Here is a 21,990-nt window from a genome sequence, read left to right on the forward strand (position 1 = left end):
TAATTTGGATTTACCCTTCACAGTTGACAGTCCATTGTTGTCCGTTTTTTGCATTCAGGTTCTCACTGTCAAGGAACGGGGGTCCAGGATTGTTGGGTCTCAGTGCTTGGAGGATGCTCATCTACAAATGCCTAAAATGGGCTCTTGTTCCAGGACAAATACTCAGCCTTCTCCAACATTTCATGTATTTTAACTTGCAATATCCTTGGACAAACTGTTGAGAACCTTCTGGGTAAAGCAGCTTAACGAATAATGGACAAGTGGAACTCATAACAGGACAGTTTAGTGTGAAAATTTCATGCCCAGGATTCCAGACAGCCTTGAGTCTTGCTGGAAATGTCAGGGACTGGGCAAAGGAGGAATGATAGAGACCACCTCCCCATCCTGACCCTTCCAGGGAGGAGGAAGAGGAAGACAGTATAGATTTACAACAGGGGTTTAAGGGAGGTGGCAGCTCAGAGGCAGATGAGGGGGAAAGTTGGGCAATCATGGGAGAGCCAGAGCAACACCTGGCTGGCACGTTGTCATTCGAAAGCATTCCAGACCCTCCATCTCCCAGAATCCGGTGAGCCTTGAAAGTAGGAGAGTAAAGAGCTCAAAGACAGAGAGCAGCACCCATAGAAGTGATGGATGAGCTACAATGTGGGAAAGTGAAAAAGTTCCTTCAAGACAAGAGCGGGTCCAAAAAAATGATTGATTATGCTGAATTAGATAGCTTATCCGAAAAATTAAAAAACAAACCAAGGAAAGAATTCATTTCAAAATGGGAAGTATTTGAAAATTAATAATACTGACTTAAAATCCGTAGCGGCATTTGAATAATTCCAGCAATATCGTCCACTAGTTATACGATTAAACATATTTTGAAGTGATTTGAAGTAATCTGTAAAAATTAAAATAAAAAAGGAGGGTAAGAAACTTTTCCTTGTCTTTATATTTTCCCGGGCAACCAGCTGGGAGCCACTGACAACATCCTGACAGGAAAGAGCACTGGACAAGATGGAAGCCACAACTGAAAAAAAGACAAACCTTTGCCTGAGGCAAAGGCAAGCTCCTTTAGTGGGATGTGAGAGACCAGCGTGATAGGAAATGGTGACAAGGCTTGCTTCATCTGGCCTTCCTTGCTCCATAGCTGGGAAGAAGGGAACATCCTCTTGCCCCCCAGACCTCTCCCCCTCCTGCCCTCCCTCTATGCAATAGCTGAAGAGTGGGCTGTAATAGACTTGGGTTCTTAGCTATCTAGCTGCTTTATTTCCAAATTAAAATAAAATGTAGCTCTCTAGAACAATCAGCACGCCATCTCTTTCGGTCAATGAGTCCTTAAGCTGTTATTTTCCCTTTGGTTAAGCAGATCAAAAGCTCCTTTGCTAAGTGGAATTAAGTGATATACAAGCCTGCAATATTCAGTGCTTTTTAAAATTGACAGGATTACTCAGTTCCTTAAATCAGAAGTGGGGAAAATGTTTGATATCAAAGGCTGTGTTTCTGTGGGTGAAAGTGTTCAAGGATCATATGGGGGGGGCAGTGCTGGCAGTGGATGAGGCCCAAGCTAGCCCTCCTCCCCCGCTCTCAATTCATATATATTTGTAAAATCTGGACCCCTCTCTGTGTTTGATAGGCCTTGCTGTACCTGCACATTTTTCATACCTATTTGGTAAACTGCAATAAAAAGGGCATTTAGCAATTTAGCAACTTGTGTGTCTTTCTGTGGGAGTTCCCTGGGAATTTTGTCCTGCCATGTTGGTTTGTACCCTTGGCCAGCACAGGACATTTAGCAAGTGATAGGTGGCAGAAAACTGCTTTGATTTCCTTATTAGTGGATTAGGTGAGAAATTGTTGGAGATGGGGAAAGGAGGGAGGGGAAGGAGTCTTCCTCTTTGTCTTCCTCTGTCCCTCCCCCCCCCCAATTAATTATTTGGGGTTGGCATGTAAAAGATACAATGGAAAGAGCAGACATTATTTGTGAGCTTATCTCCACCTGAATAATAAAATAATATTCAGAATATATTGTCTTTACGCGTTTTTAATGCCATTTTAGCATGATTTTATGATGCTTGCATTGGCTTTGTGTGCATAGTTGCATTGCTTTTATTGTTTTGATTTCTTTGTTTATATTTGATTTAAAAAATAAAACCACACAGCTCAGCTGTGTACCACCCAGATGGCATGGTTAATGGGTGGACTATGAATGTCAAGTAAACAATGTTGTTGATGATGATGATGATGAAATAAATGCATCTCCCTGTTATTATCAAAGAGATCTCCCCTTCCCATCTTTGAACTTCTCTCTCCCTCTTTCCTTCCAAGTCTGAGAGAAAAGTCAGTAAAGGTCACACATATAAAAATGTGACATTTATAAAATCAGACAAGTTGAAAAGGGATTTGCCATTTAAGCAAAGCCCAATTAGTATTGCCCCCTAGTCTGTGAGAGTTTATGGGCCTCATCGGAGCAGACAGAAAATAACTGAGCTTCGCTTTGACAGAAAACTTAACTGTTATGTGCTCAGAGCTTTTAACAAATGGGGCACCCACAGCCTAGAATGCAGTTACTTCTATATGCAACCTGTGGCCATGTAGCAGTTCCATTGTGCATGCACAACTCCACAGAGCTTCCCTTTTCTGCTCTGGAGGCAAATAAAGTCTCCTGATTTGAATGAGAACTAAGCAACACAATACCAAGTACTGTAACCCTACTGTCAAGGTATATTTTCTGTTCACATTCGCTCTTTGTACTATGTCCTTTGGAAAGGAAAAAGAGAAAAGTTTGTTTTTAAAAAGTATTCTGCCTCATAGATGAAAAGCAGAAATCCCTGTTGGCCTCAAGCTGTGTTCAGTATGTTTAAGAGAGGCTGTTATGTACTGAGTTGAATAGGATCCAAACTGCAGCAGTCTGATTGGTCCTAGAACAATAGGATTCAGAATGCAGCAGTCTGATTGGTCCTAGAACAATGCAGCAGTATGATTGGTTGGCAGGAACCACCCAATCCTGCTCCAGATAGAAGTGAATCCACAACCTGATTGGCTTACAGTAGAATTCCGGAATTAGCCAATCATGTGCAGCCCATTGTGTAAATAATGTATATAAAGCAGATACTGTGAGGGGACTTTCATTCCTCCTCACCACTATGAGCTGAATAAAGAGCATGAAATCACTTTGCGACTCTGAGTATATTTCAGAGGCACTGGAATAACTTTATTTCCATTGACCTTTCTCCAGGCTGTGCACATGGTCAGGTGTGTGTTTTAGTGGTTCAGAGTGCTGGGCCAAGACAGAGGAGAAGCCCAGTTTTAAATCCCCACTCAGCCAAGAGACTTAACAGGTGCATTTGAGTCAGACAGTCGGGTTTTTTTAGACTAACCTGCCACACAGGGTTGTTGTAGAGATGATTTTTTTTGGCAGGGGGTGGGTGGAGCATGATGTGTCTTACGATGTTTCCTTGTTGGGGGGGGGAGTGGGGCATCAGTGAAACAAATAAGAAGATGCATCCTTGCAAGTGGAAGAATTTTTTTTTTCCAGCTGGAAGAAAAGTGTAGCAGTTTTGCCTTTGCCCAAACACAACGTTTTCCCTCCCTCCAAAGAGAACATACAAAAGGTGGCTTGCGAGCCTCTTTGAAATCAAAGGCAGGGATAAGTCTGTGATTCAGCTCGGTGTTTGGGGAAATGGGGAAAGGCGCATGGCTGACATTGGCAGCTGTCATATTGTTTGGAGGTTGGGAAAAAGCGTGGCATATTTTCGGAACTGGCAGTGGCTAAAGCCACAAGCTGCCTGCGAAGAAGAGCTCTGGGGAGCCAGTCTCCGCAGCACACGAGCGCTCCAGACATTACTGCACTTTCTGCTGATTAGCTTGCCCTTGCTTGTTCTCTTACACGAATGCTGTGCCGGCACATTATCCCATTTGACAGTTCAGAGGAAGGCTGGGGGTCTGCGGCTAGGGAAGATTTATGCTTCTGGTAGCATCTAGGAACAGAGCACTTCATTAAATATTTACCAAATTGCCTGCTTCTGCACCTCGGTTTAAAATCCAAGGTGCTGCCTTGACATTGGGATGTTCTCTTGTGGAAGGTTATTTTTCCTTTTCAGTTGTTCCCCATGGGGTCCTACTCATGATAGACCTTTCCTTTGGAGTATCAGAATTTGCTTCAAAGAGTCAATCAGACAGCAGTAAAATACTTATTTTGTCATGACAAAGTAATGGTACAGACACGCGTTACCCAATGTCTGCCCGCCCTCTCTGGGCTTGCTAGCCCTTTTTATACATTTGCAGAATAATGCCACATGATTTCTGGGAAATCATAATTTTACCAACTTCCTATGTCCTTATATGGGCTTGACCTTATATGGGCTTGCTTGCACCACCTCTCCACGCCATGAACCTCAACACGTGCTCAAATGTAAAACATGTGATTTATACTAGTGGCAATAAAATGGGGCTTTGTTTCCCGCATTATTATCCCCCTGGCCTTCTTGTCTTCAGTCTCCCCCCGACTGGAGCCTATTCAACCTTGCTCTTATCTTTACTGCCTAAGCTAGACATTCCAAGGGGCCCTGTAACATTTAGGCGAGAAAGCCTTGTTCTTACCTCCCCCCTTTGGGAAAACCTATGGGAGAGAAGAAAATGCCTGAAACAGTTTTCTTTCTTTTGTTCTTTTGGATCATATAGAGAACAATATTCTAATGGCCCCGTCACTCACACCACGGTTTAGCAAGCATAAAACGACTCTTGCAGCTTTCTCCCACGTCTGCAGGTGCACTCAGAAAATCTTGTTAGGAAGGTGTCAAACACTGATGGCGGGGCAGATCAGTTGGTAGAGCATGCGACTCATAATCTCAGGGTCATTGGGGCATTGCAGGGGGTTGGACTAGATAGCCTTTGTGGCCCCTTCCAACGCTTAAGATTCTCTAATTATTCTTGCCCAGAAGAACTAAGCTGGATGTGATGGTGGTGGAGGAGGGTCTGTCCTGATGGCATAGAAAGTGAGTGGTGGAACCTCTTTCTGTTTTTGCACAAAAGGGACTGTTTGAGAGAAAGGGTGTAAAGCTAGCTGGTCTCTTCCGCTTTCCCCAGATGTGCTTCATTGCTTCAAGCTATGGCCTCCCTCATTCCCGGTATTAGAAATGTGTTGGGTAAACCTTGTTAGAAGCAATAAAGAATAAAGAAAAAGGATGCAGTCTCTCCTCTTCCCTGCTCATTCTATTACAGTCAAACCTTGGTTCCCGAATGCCTCTGTTTTAGAAAATTTCGGCTCCTGAACACCGAAAACCCGGAAGTGACTGCTCCGGTTTTTGAACAATTTTCGGAAGCCGAACGGTCTTCCGGAACATATTAAGTTTGAAAACCGAGGTTCCACTGTACATGTAAAAACTAGACCCCTGCCCTACATTTTATGGTTTTTAAATGGTGAAGGTGTGTGAATACATAAGCATGGCTGTCCTCTTGCATTTTGTTTGGCACAGACTCCACATGAATTACCAACCTTTCTATTATACTTAATACCTATGACAGTCATTTGATAAACAAAGAGAATCTTCTTCTTCCCATTAATGCACGGTAGTTGGACTGTTTCTCTGGGTGTCTGACACTGCCCACTGTTGGCAATGCTCTTGCGTCTTCATTTTTCCGCAGTCAGGAGAAGGAATCAGTGGACGGTTGCCCCATCTGCTGAGCCACTGAACTGCCTTCTCAGTGAAGTCTTCTTGGTCAGCCCTGGACTGACTCTGCCCACCCAGGTTAGCCATTGGCTCCTCCTAGTTAGGTAGAGTCATGTTCCAATGGAGCCTTGCTTGAGCAAAAACATCTTCCTTTTTACTGCTGAGTTCTGTATTCTTTGTTGTCTTTGGTCCACGGACTCCTTGCTAGCTCCTCAAACACGCCTCCTGCTTTGGTCTTTAATCCTGACTGCAAGAATGCTTCTCAGCCCCTGGCTCACATCAGACTCCTGCCAACGGCTGAGCCATTGGAAGATACCACCAGCTTATGGATCAAGGGTGGTATGCATCTGTGACCATAATCTGAGACCCTTCATCATGTGCCTCTTCCATGAAAGGTCTGGAGGGTGGCAACATGAGAATGGGCCTTTTCTGTGATGGCTCCCTACCTGTGGAATGCTCTCCCTAGAGAGGCTCACCTGGCTCCTTCATTACCTATCTTAGGTGCCAAGCAAAAACCTTCTTCTTCCAGGCCTTTGGCTAATTAAACAATCTATGGTCTTTTAAACTGTAGGAGGGATGGTTATTGTTTGTTGCTATGGCATTTATTTTTGTGTCTCTATATTGTAAACCACTCTGTGATCCTTAGGTGAAGAGAAGTATAGAAATAATAATTCAACTAAGTTTTACTTAGAGTAGACCTATGCAAATCAAGAAAGAGGGCATCATTAGGGCCATTAATAAGTCTTCTCTGAGTAAAACTCAGTTGAATACCACCCCCTGTATTTACACTTGACCCATGATCTTGTAAAAATGCTTGACAGACTTGCTTATGACACCTGCCCACTTCACAGTTTGCAACTATTAAAGGTAGAAGGTAGAATATTTTGCGTATCCCCCACCTCCACTCTGACAGTTTCCAGCTGAATGGAACGAGTTTGTTTTTGCATCATTAATGGACGTGTTTGGAAGGAAGAAGAGTGACATGGCCCCATGTTGTCCCTCACTTAAGGCGAGGCAACTTAAGTGTGACAGATTGTTTGATGGGTGATGCACATTGATCACGAGGAGGTGCGCCCTAGCAGCAAAATGACAGCATGTGCAAATTCATTCCTGGGAACCTTGCCAAAATGTCATTAGAAATGTTGGTCCAGGAAATTAAAGTTGATATACTGTGATGATGGGCGCAAAAATGAGCCAAAGTGTGGAAAACAAGCATTTAGGTTGCAAGATCTGAAGAGCCCCCAGCCTAGTTATCGTGGAGGGTTATTGATTATTAAGTGTGAAGAATTGACATACCTAAATTGTGTCTTGACGGTGGACTGTTTCATCTTATAGATGCGTGCATAGATTTGGCACCTGGGGACCAAAGATAGGCAAACCATTTGCAAGAAGGGCCTCATTTTCTCAGATGTGAAGATATTGCAACACACTCAAACACTAAGAGAGCTTTCACAGCTTAGTTGACTGGAGAGAAAAGAGCAGAGCAAAGAAAACCTTCTCAGACCCGGAACTTGGAATCACGGGATGAACAGAAGTGTGGAAGGCCTCTTAGTTTATCTCCATACAATCCTGGTTTGCAGCAGTTCGGGGGTTTTTGTGATTTTTGCTCTTGCTCCACTTCAGTTTGCTGCGGCTTCAGAAAGCTTCAGGTTGTTTTCATTTCATATTGTATCGTATTAAGGAGAAATAGGAATGCCTGTTCCGGTACAATTGCCTGCAATTACCCCTCTGCCCTTGGGGTTATTGCTTTGAATGGTTGTCTTGGTTAATGGAAGGGGGTGGGAATCTTCAAATTCGAAGACTATGAATAATTATGCTGCCCACAGAAGCCCTTCTGAATAAAATGGATGTGGCAGAATTTCATCTAGAACATTAATGTAGTCTCAACTTTTCCTCTTTCTTTCATTTTTTTAAATAGCAAATCAGGTTAGCAATGTTGACTGCACTCCTGCTGCACTTCTTACATCATATAAATCAATTGAATTTACTTGTGAGTAGGCATGCACTGTTGGAAACTGGCCCTCTCGGGAAAGGCTGACTCCTCTTCCCAGACTCGTCGGGGCCTGTTGCCAGTGACCTACCCTAGCTGACGTCCCGGCAGACCAGGGAGATCTTGATAGGCGACACCTCCCTAATGAAAGGTGCACACCCCATTCCCCCTTGCATAGCAGCAGGAGAAAGAAAACAGTCAGAAAGTAGTCGATTTCATTTCTACTTTATTCCCGACTGTACACTGTACAAAACATGTCTGCTCACTCAGAAGTCTCCGAGCAACTGCCTCAGACTTCCCGGACACAAACAACATGAAGGCCTCAAGTTACACTCAGAACAAAGCCCCGAGAAGCGCCTGGAATATCCTGTCCCATGCTTAGTCCCATCATGTGATGTAAACATCGAACTGCTTGTTCGCAGCTGCTGAGCACTCATATCCCAACATGCACAGCCTTGCACTGTTGTAAATCTTTTTTTATGAATGCTTGTTACTTAGTGTCACCAAAGTCATATTTACACTTTTGGGAATTATTTGACCTCCTGTCCCAGGTTATGAGCAATGACAGAAGGGGGTGTGTGTTTGTGTGTGTGTTCTTCTCCTTCTAGAAGTAAGCCAGTGCTTATAATGCTTGATCAATCTGCACAGTAACAAACTGTTCGGAGATATACAAAGATACACAAAGCTGGAAAGATACTTCTCAGACTGATATGAAAGTAGCACAGCCCTTGTGGAAATAGCCACCAAGTACAACAGAGTCTTTCAAAATCATCAACAGGAGAAAGGGGTTTGTAAAAGAGCAATTGATTAACGGTTCAAACATTTTTGGAGCCATCTCTTCTCCTTGCTGCCCCAAGGCCCTAATTTATTGATTTTCTATGTTATTCTTGACTTTCTATATTCTCTGTCAGCCATTCCTTGAAACCAGTCGTAGCTTCCTTCTATGGTGTGCCTTTCTTTTTAAAAGTTATGTCAGCCTTACTCAACCTGCCCCTCCTCCCATATTTTGGACTACAACTCCCATCAGTCTAGTCAGCATGGTCAGTGGTGAGGGATGCTGGGAATTGTAGTCAAAATATCCAGAGGGACCAGGCTGGGGAAGGCTAGGCTATATAATTTCATGTAGAGACAAGCAAGCTTTCTCAATAAAAAAGTGAGAGGTTTTTTTTTAAAAAAATTGCTTTGTAAGGTCCTGTGCCACAATCCACCAGAAAGTTTTTTCCGAACAAGCCCCATTGAAATGATTGGTAGTTGTGTAAGAACATGGTGTTATTATTCAGTGGAGACTGCTCTGGATAACTTACCATTTGCTTCTAGATGTGGAAGAGCCTTGGCCAAGCCACATTGTCTCATATTTAAGGATTTCAATCTTTTCAAATTCCTAGATGAAACAACCTGATACTGGACCAATCTGTAGACTGGAACTTAGCTATTCCCCTGAGTTCGCACATCTCTCAATGTTCTTGGCAGTATAAACATATCAAAGCATGCATTTAAACATTGCTTTTAAAAGAAAAATAATACATTTTGAGAGGTGTGGTTTTTAAAAATAAAATAAAAAATACACCTATTAATGTGGAGGAAGAATGAGCAAAAATATGTGAAGCTGTAAAGGATCACCGAAAGACAGATTTCCCTCAATTAACCTTGTGCTCAGTGTGGGCAGTATTTGATCTGCAACATAGGCATATGTTGCAGGCAATCACAATACAGATAGTAAATGAACTTGCAAATCGAAAGTATTTTATAATGGATAAATAGAAGAAGCACCACTTTCACTTTATTCATTTAACGCATTGATGTCATTTGGAAGAATCTGGTTTTTCAAGATTGGTGATGTTTCATTATTGTTGTTTTTTCCTCCATCCCTCCCACCCTCACCCCAGTCCTCTGCTACTTCATATTAAATTGCTAAATTTATTGGCTCTGCTGAAGGACTGCTGTTCCAGTAACTCTGAATAACAGACCGATTCCCTCCCCACAGCCGCCTCTTCTCCCTTCTCCCCCTACACAAATGTGCCCTGCATTGGGAAGGGGAAGGTTATGGCCAGTACTCACTATGAAGTTGTTACAGTAAGTGTCACACTTTTCAACACCAACCACAACAAAAGAGGTGCCAGTACTGTGTATCCTTGAGTACCCCCTGGAAAAAAGAGAACTGGTTGTGTGGCGAGTTCCCGCCTCCCCCCTTAGAAATAAAGACACGAGACACAAGAATTTGAGTTAATGGGTCAAATTAGGCCACAACTTTATTGATTACAGAATTGAGCGGTATTGGCTGAGGCATTGGTCCTAACAATTAACCAGCTTCAGCCCGCTGGCTGGAAGACCGGTGAGGGTTGGCAGATGAAGGTGATTGACTACATGGAATTGGCAGAAATGACTGGCAGAATCCGAGACTAGGGAGAAGAGATGTGAAAGAAGACTGGAAGAAATTTAAAGACTATTTACAGAAATATTGTAAAATTAATGAATGCTAGAAGGATGTTGGATAGAAACTAAGGGGTTTCCAGCTGTAATGCTTTAGGGATACGAAAAAAAAGAGGTTTACAAATGGGTAAAAACTTAATGGTAAGGATTTGCTGAACTAACAAATTGAAGTGGAATACAAAGAAGGGAGGTATGAGGAGGTCTGGGGAAATAAGTGTAAGGAAGATATGTTATGGAAAATTATTTGTCTTTCTAATTGTTTTTATGTTGTATTTTGTTTCTTTTTATTTTTCATTTTCATTGTTATATTTTAAAAAAACTTTAATAAATATCTTTTTAAAAAAATAAAAAAAGGAAGACCGGTGAGGGTTAACCACCAGTAGAGGGAGTCCTGCATGCATTTAGGCATGTCAACTAGGAGCTTCCTCTGGAGTTACCGCTCAGGGGCGTGCCGTGGGCCCACACCTCCATAGGCTTAGGACAAGGCCACGCCCCCTGGAATCCTTAACTGGACTACCCTTTGCTTTGGGGGAAGGTGATGACGCTTCTCTCCCCCCCCCCATCATCTGCATAACAAAGATCCATACCCCTACCAATGCCTAACCGCCAATACCGGGGAGTTGTGACGGATTGCTATGAGGCAGGCGAAAACCAAGTGGCTGGTGCCAATCTGCCAAATGGAAAAATTCCTACCAGGCCCCTTGACGGCGACCGGCCGAAGCCCATAGCATCGTCATAGCGCCTATCCTAACGGGTGGGAAGGAAGGAAAAAAACCTTGGCTAGCTGCGGCGCAAGAAAGAGGGAGAGCTTTGGCCGTGCCAGACCTAAATGTGTGAGGCCACGCCCCCCAGGGCAGCCCATTGGCTGGCCCGGGGATTCCCTGACATCACGGAGGCTGGAGGCAGCCCCCGCAAGTGTGGGGAGGGGCGTGAAGCCCGCAACCCCACCTCCTTTCTAGCTCGAAAGTGGCTTTATGATGAGCCTATCAGAAGCAATGCTACACTACAGTCTCTGAAGATGCTTCTGCACTCTGGCTTCTGAATCCAAGCTCCCCCAAACAACTGTGCATGGAGTTAGAGCCAGGAGATTTATACTTCAAGACAAAACGCGAAACAAAAACTCAGCTTTAGCAAACTGTTGTGAGCCAGGCAGCAGCTCTTCCCCCACAGGGGTCTCTTGAAGAGAAACAGGGTTCCATCCAAGCTACTGAAGAGCAAAGGCGAAAGGAAGCAAACAGTTCGTTGAAGTTCTGGTGCCCAGCAGGGATTGCGATGTGAGCCGTACGCTGGCAAAAGTTGAAAGGATTTATTTCATTTTAATCATACCAATGGGCGGTGTTCAACAGTATCATTTTATTTTATTTTACTACCAGTTCAAGAGATACTATAGTCAACATTTTTAAAAAATCTCCCTGAAACCATTTTGAAGTCCATCTTCTGGGCATGTGCTGAATATACTCTGAATGGTGAATAATCATTTCTGCACCACGGAGCTCTAAATTCTGTGGAAATGGTGCTGCAGGGATCACCAGACCACTTGCCTGTGCATGAGTGAGCACACTTTGTTTTTCAATTAAATTGGGTCCTCCTGAATTTGCATGATTTTACACAGGGTCCTTCCACACCCACCCCACCCTCAAACACCATGAAATTAATGCTTGCTTTGGAAGACACAGTTAAAATTGTAAATCTGGCGCTTGCCAGCTCCACAAAAATATTGATCTAAGGCATGGATCGCCATGGAACTTAATGATTTTTACACAGAATGACAACAAAACCACCAACAAATCACCGAATGCACCTGATGTTTCAAAGCCATCCCTTGTGAAAATTATGAGGATCCATAAGGATCTGTGTCTCAGATCTACGTTTTTGTATCACAACACCACTGGAAAGTGCCAGATCAATGATTTTTTACAGTTCAGTCAATGGAGATATATGTTATGTGTATTTTGATTGGGGGCAGGGGGAAACCTGTGAAAAAATACACAATTTCAAGAAGTACCATTTTACTGGAGCAATGTGCATGCACTTATCTCTCTTTCTCTTTCTGGTGCATCATTCTCCACCTCTCCCCTGACACCCACAGCTGTCCTTTGTCCACTGTCTTGTTCTCTCTCCCTGCCCCCCAGTCTCCCAGATCACTCCTTTAAACTTCCAGTCTTCTCAGTTGCTCTGTTCAGCTACGCAGGTGCTTATCAGAGCTTTGAAAAGCATACAGGGCTGCATACAGAGAAGTGGGATAAGCCATCATTTTTCCAACTCATTCAGCTCCCCTTTACAAGAGGAAAAGAGGTAACCACCCTCACCACTTCATGGCAACATAGACAGTAAATGAAAAGCTCCAGAGACTTTTCAGGTGAAGTACTCAAGGACACCACTGCAACCACAGGCACCACCTTGACAATCCCATATGTGCTGTTTGCTTGGTTTGGTTTTTCTTTTCTAGTTTTAATACCTGGCTTTCACTGAAATAGAACAGTTGCGCCATGATAGATATAGCAAGGAAGTTGTCCTGTCTTCTCCTGGATTGGTGTCCCAGTGGAGCCCAACTTGAAGCCAGGATACTCATTGGACTATCTCAAAGAGCAGGGAGAGGACAAGGCATGTCCAGTAGTGGAGTCTAGTGGTAACATCAAACCCATTCATTCGTTCCAGGTGGCTGCTGTCCCATGCAGGGCAGGGCAAAAGATAGCTTGTTCAGGACCCTGGAGAGCTCCCTAGGGCTAGTGTTGCCTCAGCAGCATGCTGGAGCCTTTTAAAGGTAAAGGTAAAGGTAAAGGTACCCCTGCCCGAACGGGCCAGTCTTGACAGACTCTGGGGTTTGTGCGCCCATCTCACATCTATTGGCCGGGGGCCAGCGCTGTCCGAAGACACTTCCGGGTCACGTGGCCAGCGTGACAACGCTGCTCTGGCGAGCCAGAGCCGCACACGGAACGCCGTTTACCTTCCCGCTGGTAAGCGGTACCTATTTATCTACTTGCCCCCGGGGGTGCTTTCGAACTGCTAGGTTGGCAGGCGCTGGGACCGAGCAGCGGGAGCGCACCCCGCCGCGGGGATTCGAACCGCCGACCTTTCGATCGGCAAGCCCTAGGCGCTGAGGCTTTAACCCACAGCGCCACCCGCGTCCCTGGAGCCTTTTAATAGCTGGCAAATCATATACTTGGGGGTCCACCCCTTGCAAGGAGCTGTCTGTTTATTTAAAAGGTCTGTTCTGTTCTGCAGTCACTGGCTCCTAAGCAAGGAGGTAATGATGGGTGCATTGGAGGGGTATCCTCTGAGCCAGAGGTGTCTGACTAGACCACATTTTTTGGCTTGGATGGTTTGGGAGAGTGGGGGTTGATGACTCCACAGGTGATGCCTCCTCTAACTCTGAGGATGCCTTTGAGCCTGATGGAGGATCACAACCAGAAAACATTCCAGAAGTGAGTAATGATGACAGTCCAGTGGCAATGGTAACAAGGCCTAAGATAGATGAGAAGGGGCAGGGAGCTGTGCAGGGCGACCTTGATTACTCCTATTTCTGACTCCAGTGCATTCTTAATTTTCTTTGTCCTCAGCAGGCACATTCCAGCAAAATACCAAAGTACACCAATGCCAGAAACTAAAAGGAAGAGTCATGATTTTTCACCAGACTCTATACTGCATAGCGTAAAAACAGAGGACATCCAATTGCAAGTGGATTTTAACCCATTTAATTAAATGGGTAAAAACAGAAGCTAGATTCATGTGTCCTTCATTTCCTTGCTATTGTCAGCATGTAGCCTTGACCCAAGCTATCTACAATTTGGATTTGTTTATTTGCCACAGGACTCTCTGGCTTCTTTTGGAGCCAGCCATCTTTAACCTTGTCTTTATTTTACCTGCCTCCTAACTCCCAACTGTATCCATGAGCTATGTAGGTGCAGAAATGGTGAGGCTCTGTTGAACTAGGCATAGCTGTCAAGTGTCCCTTATTTGAAGGGACAGTCCCTTATTCCAGCGGCATGTCCCGCTGCTGTCCCTTATTGATGGATGTCCCTTAAATGTCCCTTAAATGATGTTCCTTAAATTTCAAAGGAAGCAGCTCCTCTCCCTCCCTCCCTGCCGACCAGGGAGGAGGGAGGCTCCAACTGTGTTGCTTGGCTGTGTTGCTCACCCAATAAGAAGTCTAAGAACGACTGGGGGGGTGGAGCTTGCATGCCTTGTGTGTGGCTAGTTAATGCAAGCTGAGGGGTTTTTTGAATGCTGGACTCCTTTTTGTTGCACGTGCTGCTGCAAACTTTGCCAGGCCAGGGAGCCATCTTAAGTTGAGGCTGCATAGGCCTTGTGGTGCATGTGATTCAGATTCTACTCAGTTAAACCTCTGGTTACCAAGTTGGTTGGACAGTGTTCTCGAAGCTACCAGCATGAGTTTGACCAGACTGCAGGAGGACAGGAAGACTGGAGTTCCTGGAACAGGTGAGGCTGCAGGTCCCTTATTTTGGCTGCTGGTCCCTTATTTTCAAGGCTGCTGGTCCCTTATTTTCAAATCTGTAAGTTGACAGCTATGGAACTAGGACTCAAGCAAGGGTAGCCAAGTGGTGCCCTCCGGATGTTGTTGAACTACGACTCCCATCACCCCAACTGTTGGCCAGGCTGACAAGGATTGATGGGACGTGGGAGTCCAACAACATCAGGAGGATACCATGCATTGGTGGACTCCAGTATTTTGTGCTTTGTCAAACTATATAAGGGACTGGTTGGTTCTTGAGGCATGGTGGCTGGGCACTGATGAGTGGGCACCAGGAGAAGTGGGGTTGGAGACTGACTTGGAAGAAGGGATCAGTGAACTAGGGGAACCTATAACAGCCAAGAGACGAGAGTCAGAGGCAGGAGAAGCTGCAGGATTGGAAGGTGTCAGGCTTGGGGAGTTCTCTCCTTCCCCCTTAGCATCAAGGATCAAGGAAGAAACAAGAAAGTTCGTATTATGGTTTTATTCAGTTCCTGTGTTGCAAGACAAAGAATCCATTCCTAACTCCATAGTGACATTGCTCACTCTGAGCAACTCCCCTCCTTTCCCCAGCAATTGTCCTTGCCTCGGGAATCAATTGTCATTGAGCCCTTTGCTCTTGAATTCTAGTTGAGTGACGAGTATAAGGGGATGGTGGTGCTTCTATGCTTTCTTTGCTTTCCAAGGACGTCTCTGCTGGCAGTTCTCCTTCTTCTCCTAACAGCTCATAACTTGGCAGCTCTGCATTCTGCTGTAATTCAATCCTGTTTCTCTCTTCTCCCGAAACTACTGGGGAAGTGGGGGCAATTCCCCCCCCACACCCCTCCTCCTCTGAGGGAAGCAGAGGAGAGGGAGGGCACGTTCCCCAGCCCTGGCAGAGGGTGAATGATAGGTGGAGGAGAAAGGAGAGAGAGGTCTGGCTGGTGTAGAGTCATGGGTTTCCACCACTCCTCCTCCTGTCCTCTCCTCTCCTGGGACCAGGCAAGGATTGAAGTGGAAGGAGCAGGAGCAGGTCACGCACAGACAAAGTCTTAGACTGTTTGCACGCAGCTTGGCTTGGGAAATTACACAAGCTGAGGTCAGAGCTTTGTTGCGGCAACCGCCTCATCTGGTGCACACCTAGGAGTAGCTAAGAGACTTTGGTCTTGTGGACAGGCCTTTCCCTAACTTTTAGGTTCACTTTTGACAATAAAGAATCAATTCCTCACTCTGGACATTCCGTGCCTGACAGTCCAGGGAAAAACCACTGGAGAATTCCTGTAACTCTGGTACCTTTGGCCTGGATAAGAAATAAACCTTGAAAAAAGATGATGTTCTTGAAAGAAGACTACAACTTCCATTAGTAAGCAGGGACAACAGCAGAGCCTAGCTCTAACGGAGATTGTGCTTGACCTTTATTACTCAGTACAGCAACTCTTTATACAATAAGTGCATTTATTACTAGAAGAATGCAAACAGTTAGAATTGGATTTATGATTAGGTTTCTTGACACCACGTGGCTAACTTAGTTAAAACCTTGTACAATGGCAGTATATTGAAATGGGATAATGTGGACATGGTTACAGTAGCAAAGACGTCTTTGCGATTTTCTAATGAATTACTGTAGCATGTGATTTAGAAATCCTGCTAAGAATGTGTTCTTGGCAGCATTTGGTGAAACTTGTTTCAGTTATAAATTACAATTTTTAACAGAAAAGGTTTTGTATTGGGTAGAGGGGATGATTTCTCATTCCATGAAGAGGTTAGTAGAGGGTGAAAGCGATCCTGAAACCGATGCTTTATAATATTTAATGCAGTCTTAAGGAAAACATTTTCTGAGTAAGAGAATGTGAATATATTTCATTTAATTTCCTTTAATAGTAAAAAAAAAAATGACGTCTTTATTCCTATGCATTAATTATAGTTGAAGTTATATGTAAGAATATTGTTGGGATTCAATTTCTGTTAGCAACTGTTTTCTTAAAACCTTTTTCTATCCCTCTACCCCTAGATTACCCAGATCTTTATGAAATGCTTATTTTGATTGTACATCTGTAAATTAGTGTTTTAAATACTTCAATCAACAGCTGTTGATAAAGAGAGTAGTTGCAGTCTATATAAATCCCAACACATGAAACTGACAGTACAATAACCTGTATCAAATATTCAGCAATCAAATAATCTCCTCATTAAATGAATATATGGACCTGTGTGGCCTTTAAAAATCAAATAACCCTCTGGCCTGAAACCCCCCCCCCCAAAAAAAACCAAGTCATTAAAAGCAGATTCCCCCAGCCTCAAAATTGTAGTAAATGAATGATATATGTCACTTTTCTAAAGTGGCATTTTTGGTAGGTAGGTCTCTGCTAATTTTTATTTAATTTGGCTTAGTAAAGGCCACTTATAACTATGCAGTCTTTGAGTAATATATTGTCCTATCTTGATCTGTGCTACACTTAGACAGATGGATCATAGTTCCTCTTGTCTTTGTCATTGTCCAAGTCCACTTCTACCACCACATCTTTCAGATCTCTCTCTCTCTCTCTCTCTCTGTTTCAGCGTGGTCCATCAGTTTTCACAAACATCTCTTTCTGTCTACCTATTATTCTTCAATATCACATGGCTGTCACTTTGAAGTCCCTCAAGGATAAAAATGCCATAGCTGTCACTACACAGAAAAATGCTGTCGTAATCTTGGTGTAGCGGAATGGCTAAAAACGAGGTGGCCGTGCACCTTGCTTTACAGAAGAGAGTCCTCTATTTTGAAGGCATCTACTATTTGAAGAGCTGCGCTGTCCAAGACTGGTACAAAAATAGCAAGGACCTTGGAAGCTGCCCAACTCCAGTTAGCACCCAGACAGCCAGACTGAGCAGTCGCACAAATTACCTAGTCATTAGATAATGGTTTTGCGTGATCTTAGCAAAAGGCCAAGAAGCGGCACAAATTCTCAAGGAAATTGGCATCGTTATTGGCCGTTCACCACTCCTAGACTGCAAATTGTATATTCTTTCTGTTTTCCCAGGAGTTAAGGCTGACTACCCTTAAAAACCTTTGGTCATTTCCCTTTTAGTTGCAGCCAGACTGGTTGCAACACAGGGATGTTTCTGTTATTAATGTGGACTATTGGTGTAACCCCCCTCCCCCCCACCTTTCTCAGAAAAAGTAACCCATCATTTTCAGATTTCGAAGGGAACTGCTAAAGCCAGGGGTCAGCAACCTTTTTCAGCAGGGGGGCATTCCACCGTCCCTCAGATCATGTGGTGGGCCGGACTATATTTTGAAAAAAAATATGAACAAATTCCTATGCCCCACAAATAACCCAGAGGTGCATTTTAAATAAAAGGACACATTCTACTCATGTAAAAACACACTGATTCCTGAACCATCCACGGGCCGGATTGAGAAGGCAATTGGGCCGCATCCGGCCCCTGGGCCTTAGGTTGCCTATCCCTGTGACTTTGCTGCCACTTGGACTTTGCTGTCACTTGGACTTTGCTGCCACTTGGAGGGCTTTTGTGATGCATGTGAACAAACACAGGAAGCTACTTAGCCCTTTTAAAAATATATATATACCGTATTTTTCACCCCATAGGGCGCACCGGCCCATAGGGGGCACCTAGTTTTTTTTTGGGGGGGAAATAAAGAAAAAAATTATTTCCCCCCCAGGTGTGGGGCTGGGGCAGGGGAAGCAGAACAGGCTGCTATCCGCAAGCCTTGGGAGCCCGGCGAGAAGTCGGTGGGGATGCTGCTCTTGGGGTCGTAGGCAGCATTCCTCCTGCTCTAAACACGGCGAATTGAGTTGATGCCAAAGAGCTCAATTTTGGTCTCATCTGATCACAACACTTTCACCCAGTTCTCCTCTGGGTCATTCAGATGTGCATTGGCAAACTGTAGACCTGTACATGTGCTGTCTTGACCAAGGGGACCTTGCGGCTCTGCAAGATCTCAGTCCTTCATGGCGTAGTGTGTTACCAACTGTTTTCATGGTGACTATGGTCCCAGCTGCCCTGAGATCATTGACAAGTTCCCCCCGTGTAGTTCTGGGCTGCTTCATCACCGTTCTCCTGATCATTGCAACTCCACAAGATGAGATCTTGCATGGAGCCCCAGACCAAGGGAGGTTGACAGTTATTTTGTGTTTCTTCCATTTGCGAATGATTGCACCAGCTGTTGTCACCTTCTCACCAAGCTGCTTGGCAATAGTCTTGTAGCCCAGTCCAGCCTTGTGCAGGTCTACAATCTTTTCCCTGACATCCTTGGACAGCTCTTTGGTCTTGGTCATGGTGGCTAGTTTTGAATCTGCTGGATTGATTGCTTCTGTCTACAGGTGTCTTTTGTACAGGTACTGTAACAAGCTGGGATTACAGGTAAGACCTCTCCCTTACAGCAGGTGCTTCTAATCTCAGCTCGTTACATACAGTGAAGATACCAGGTAGCCTGACATCTGGCTGGTTGATCAAATACTTTCCCCCCTCACGGTATATGTGTAAATAAACCATAGATTTGCACAGTCTCTGCTGTTCCTCATGCTGAGGAAAGCAATCTTTTGGTAAGCACCCAGAACCCCTGGAATCTCATACTGCTGGGAGATTGGCGTGGCATGGAACAATATTCATAGTATATACATAACTCAATGCAAATATTAACATAGAGTATACTGTACAGTTTTGCAAAACTAGGGTAGGGCAATCCTTGGAGAATTCGAGTTCCTTAAAATGACAAGATTATTTTTTGCATTTGTCGGCAAATGCAATTCTTCATCAAGATAATGCTATTATTGAGTAGGAGGTAGAAGGAGGGTTTATTATTGTTATTATTACAGCGTAGCTGGTTGAGCTGATTATACAAATGTGAAAAGGGAATTGGAGTGGTTTTGTGGCATAAGCTCGCAGGGACGGGCAAAATGAATTCGCAAGTGTTTGCATAGTGCCTAGTACAATGGAGGACTGATTCTAATTAAAGCCTTTGGGAGTTGCTCCAGTAGACATTTCCAATAATATTGCCAGAAAACCTAAAGGCATATCTCTCTCTCTCTCTCTCTCTCTCTCTCTCTCTCTCTCTCTCTGTGTGTGTGTGTGTGTTATCTGAGCACTATTAAAAGATAAGCAAGAGCGAGAAGTCTTGCTGTGGAACAGTCACAGCTGCCGCTGTTTCACCTGGAAGTTTTTCTCTCCACAGAAGCAAATAGATTTGATGAAGGATTTACTACTTGAGTGATTGTCTAGTGAAATCTAATGCTACTGAAAAAACACTGTGCAATTGCTTCCTTTTTGGTAACAAGCCATCAGATGCTTTCAAAAACCCTTTTAAGGGGGAGAATAGAAAAAATGACCTATTTGTGAATCGGTTGCATTTGTTACATGCACTTTCATACCCCTCTCTTTAGTCTGAATTATGTTTGAGTGGCTTCCATCAGGCTAAAAACCCAATAAAAAACGATTAATCTGCGTTTTTCATTTTATAAGCTCACTGCAGTGACTTTGCAATTGGTAGAATATATGTGCATGTGTGTTTGCTTTTGCCTTCCCCCCTTAACTTTGTTTTTAATTTAATAACGTTTCATTTCCACTGAGTTAGAAATGTAACAACTAAATATTTGTATCTTATCTATTTCTCTTCTCACAATTAACTTAAATTGGTAAGATCTTCAAGCAAACATAACTTTTTCATAAGCTTACAGAGTTGAAGAAGAATCATTTGGTTTATCTCTTCTACTTTTCTGTTGCTTAAAGCTACACTGACTGCTAAGAATGGCTTCCTTTGCTTCTAAATGCTTGAAAAGTGATTGGTTGTCTATTTCATAGAATCATAGAATCATAGAGTTGGAAGAGACCACAAGGGCCATCGAGTCCAACCCCCTGCCAAGCAGGAAACACCATCAGAGCACTCCTGACATATGGTTGTCAAGCCTCTGCTTAAAGACCTCCAAAGTAGGAGACTCCACCACACTCCTTGGCAGCAAATTCCACTGTCGAACAGCTCTTACTGTCAGGAAGTTCTTCCTAATGTTTAGGTGGAATCTTCTTTCTTGTAGTTTGGATCCATTGCTCCGTGTCCGCTTCTCTGGAGCAGCAGAAAACAACCTTTCTCCCTCCTCTATGTGACATCCTTTTATATATTTGAACATGGCTATCATATCACCCCTTAACCTCCTCTTCTCCAGGCTAAACATGCCCAGCTCCCTTAGCCGTTCCTCATAAGGCATCGTTTCCAGGCCTTTGACCATTTTGGTTGCCCTCCTCTGGACACGTTCCAGTTTGTCAGTGTCCTTCTTGAACTGTGGTGCCCAGAACTGGACACAGTACTCCAGGTGAGGTCTGACCAGAGAAGAATACAGTGGCACTATTACTTCCCTTGATCTAGATGCTATACTCCTATTGATGCAGCCCAGAATTGCATTGGCTTTTTTAGCTGCCGCGTCACACTGTTGGCTCATGTCAAGTTTGTGGTCAACCAAGACTCCTAGATCCTTTTCACAGATATTTCCTGTGTTGTTGTTCTTTATTAAATTTCTATTGCACCTTTAATTTCAAGGACTGCTGGGTGGCCAAAAACAAAGAAAAGAAAACAAAACAAAAAACATTTCAAAAATATCTTCTGCAGCTAAAAATTTAAAGGTCAAATGCCTAGGTCAGAGGTTATCAACTTTTTGTGTCCATGGCTCCCTTGACCAACTATAGTGGTACCTCGGGTTAAGAACTTAATTCATTCTGGAGGTCCGTTCTTAACCTGAAACTGTTCTTTTTTTAAAAAAAAAATTATTTTATTAAAATAATTCAACATTAATACATACATATTACGAATATACAGACAAACATACATTTCATACAATCCTTAAAGATATTCATACATACCCATACTCAATCCCACACATACTTCCTTTTCCCACCACCATCCCTCACCCCTCACCCCACCCTTGTGTTAGACTTCCAATCTACCAGTACTCAATTGCAATTTCTTTCCACTTCTATTACTTTCTTTCCCACACTTTTAAACCAACTTTCTACTTCTTTTTCTGTTACACATTGTTATCCATCTTATTTAGTATTTCAGTATTTATAATGGAACTTATTTATTCGAATAGGAGTTCTGATTTTTCAATATGATTTTGCAAATACGTTCTTAACCTGAAACTGTTCTTAACCTGAGGTACCACTTTAGCTAATGGGGCCTCCCACTGCCACCACGTGATTTCTGTTCTCATCCTGAAGCAAAGTTCTTAACCCGAGGTACTATTTCTGGGTTAGTGAAGTCTGTAACCTGAAGCATCTGTAACCTGAAGCGTCTGTAACCCAAGGTACTACTGTATATGCTTTCTGCGGCAGCCCTGTGGGGCTCAGGAGTCCAGTTAGGTCACCCCTTGCAGCAGCTGCTGCCCCCCCCTGCCCCAAAGAGAGGTGCCTCCTCACACTGCCCCACAGGGGCCTGGGAAACACCCCCTGGCCAGCCCCAGAGGCATCATTCGCCT

General features: G+C 43.9%; 1 protein-coding gene and 1 long non-coding RNA gene across 2 annotated transcripts in view; one reads left to right on the forward strand and one right to left on the reverse strand.

Annotated features, from left to right (window-relative positions):
• The window catches only part of LOC309515845 (transmembrane channel-like protein 2), a gene marked incomplete at its 5' end in the record, with an annotated part of 162,722 nt that extends 153,052 nt beyond the window's left edge, over positions 1–9,670 (reverse strand). The window contains one exon of the mRNA XM_082194059.1: positions 9,652–9,670. Within this exon, the coding sequence (XP_082050185.1) occupies positions 9,652–9,670 (19 nt within the window). The remainder of the gene's footprint in view (positions 1–9,651) is intronic.
• Positions 9,671–11,049: 1,379 nt separating this feature from the next.
• LOC309515374 lies at positions 11,050–13,789 on the forward strand. The gene is made up of 3 exons (XR_014212432.1): positions 11,050–11,352; positions 12,521–12,675; positions 13,632–13,789. It is a non-coding gene; the product is annotated as an uncharacterized lncRNA (long non-coding RNA).
• Positions 13,790–21,990: the final 8,201 nt, after the last annotated feature.

Source organism: Podarcis vaucheri (assembly GCF_965113315.1).
Source record: "Podarcis vaucheri genome assembly, chromosome: 12".
Taxonomy (NCBI): Eukaryota; Metazoa; Chordata; class Lepidosauria; order Squamata; family Lacertidae; genus Podarcis; species Podarcis vaucheri.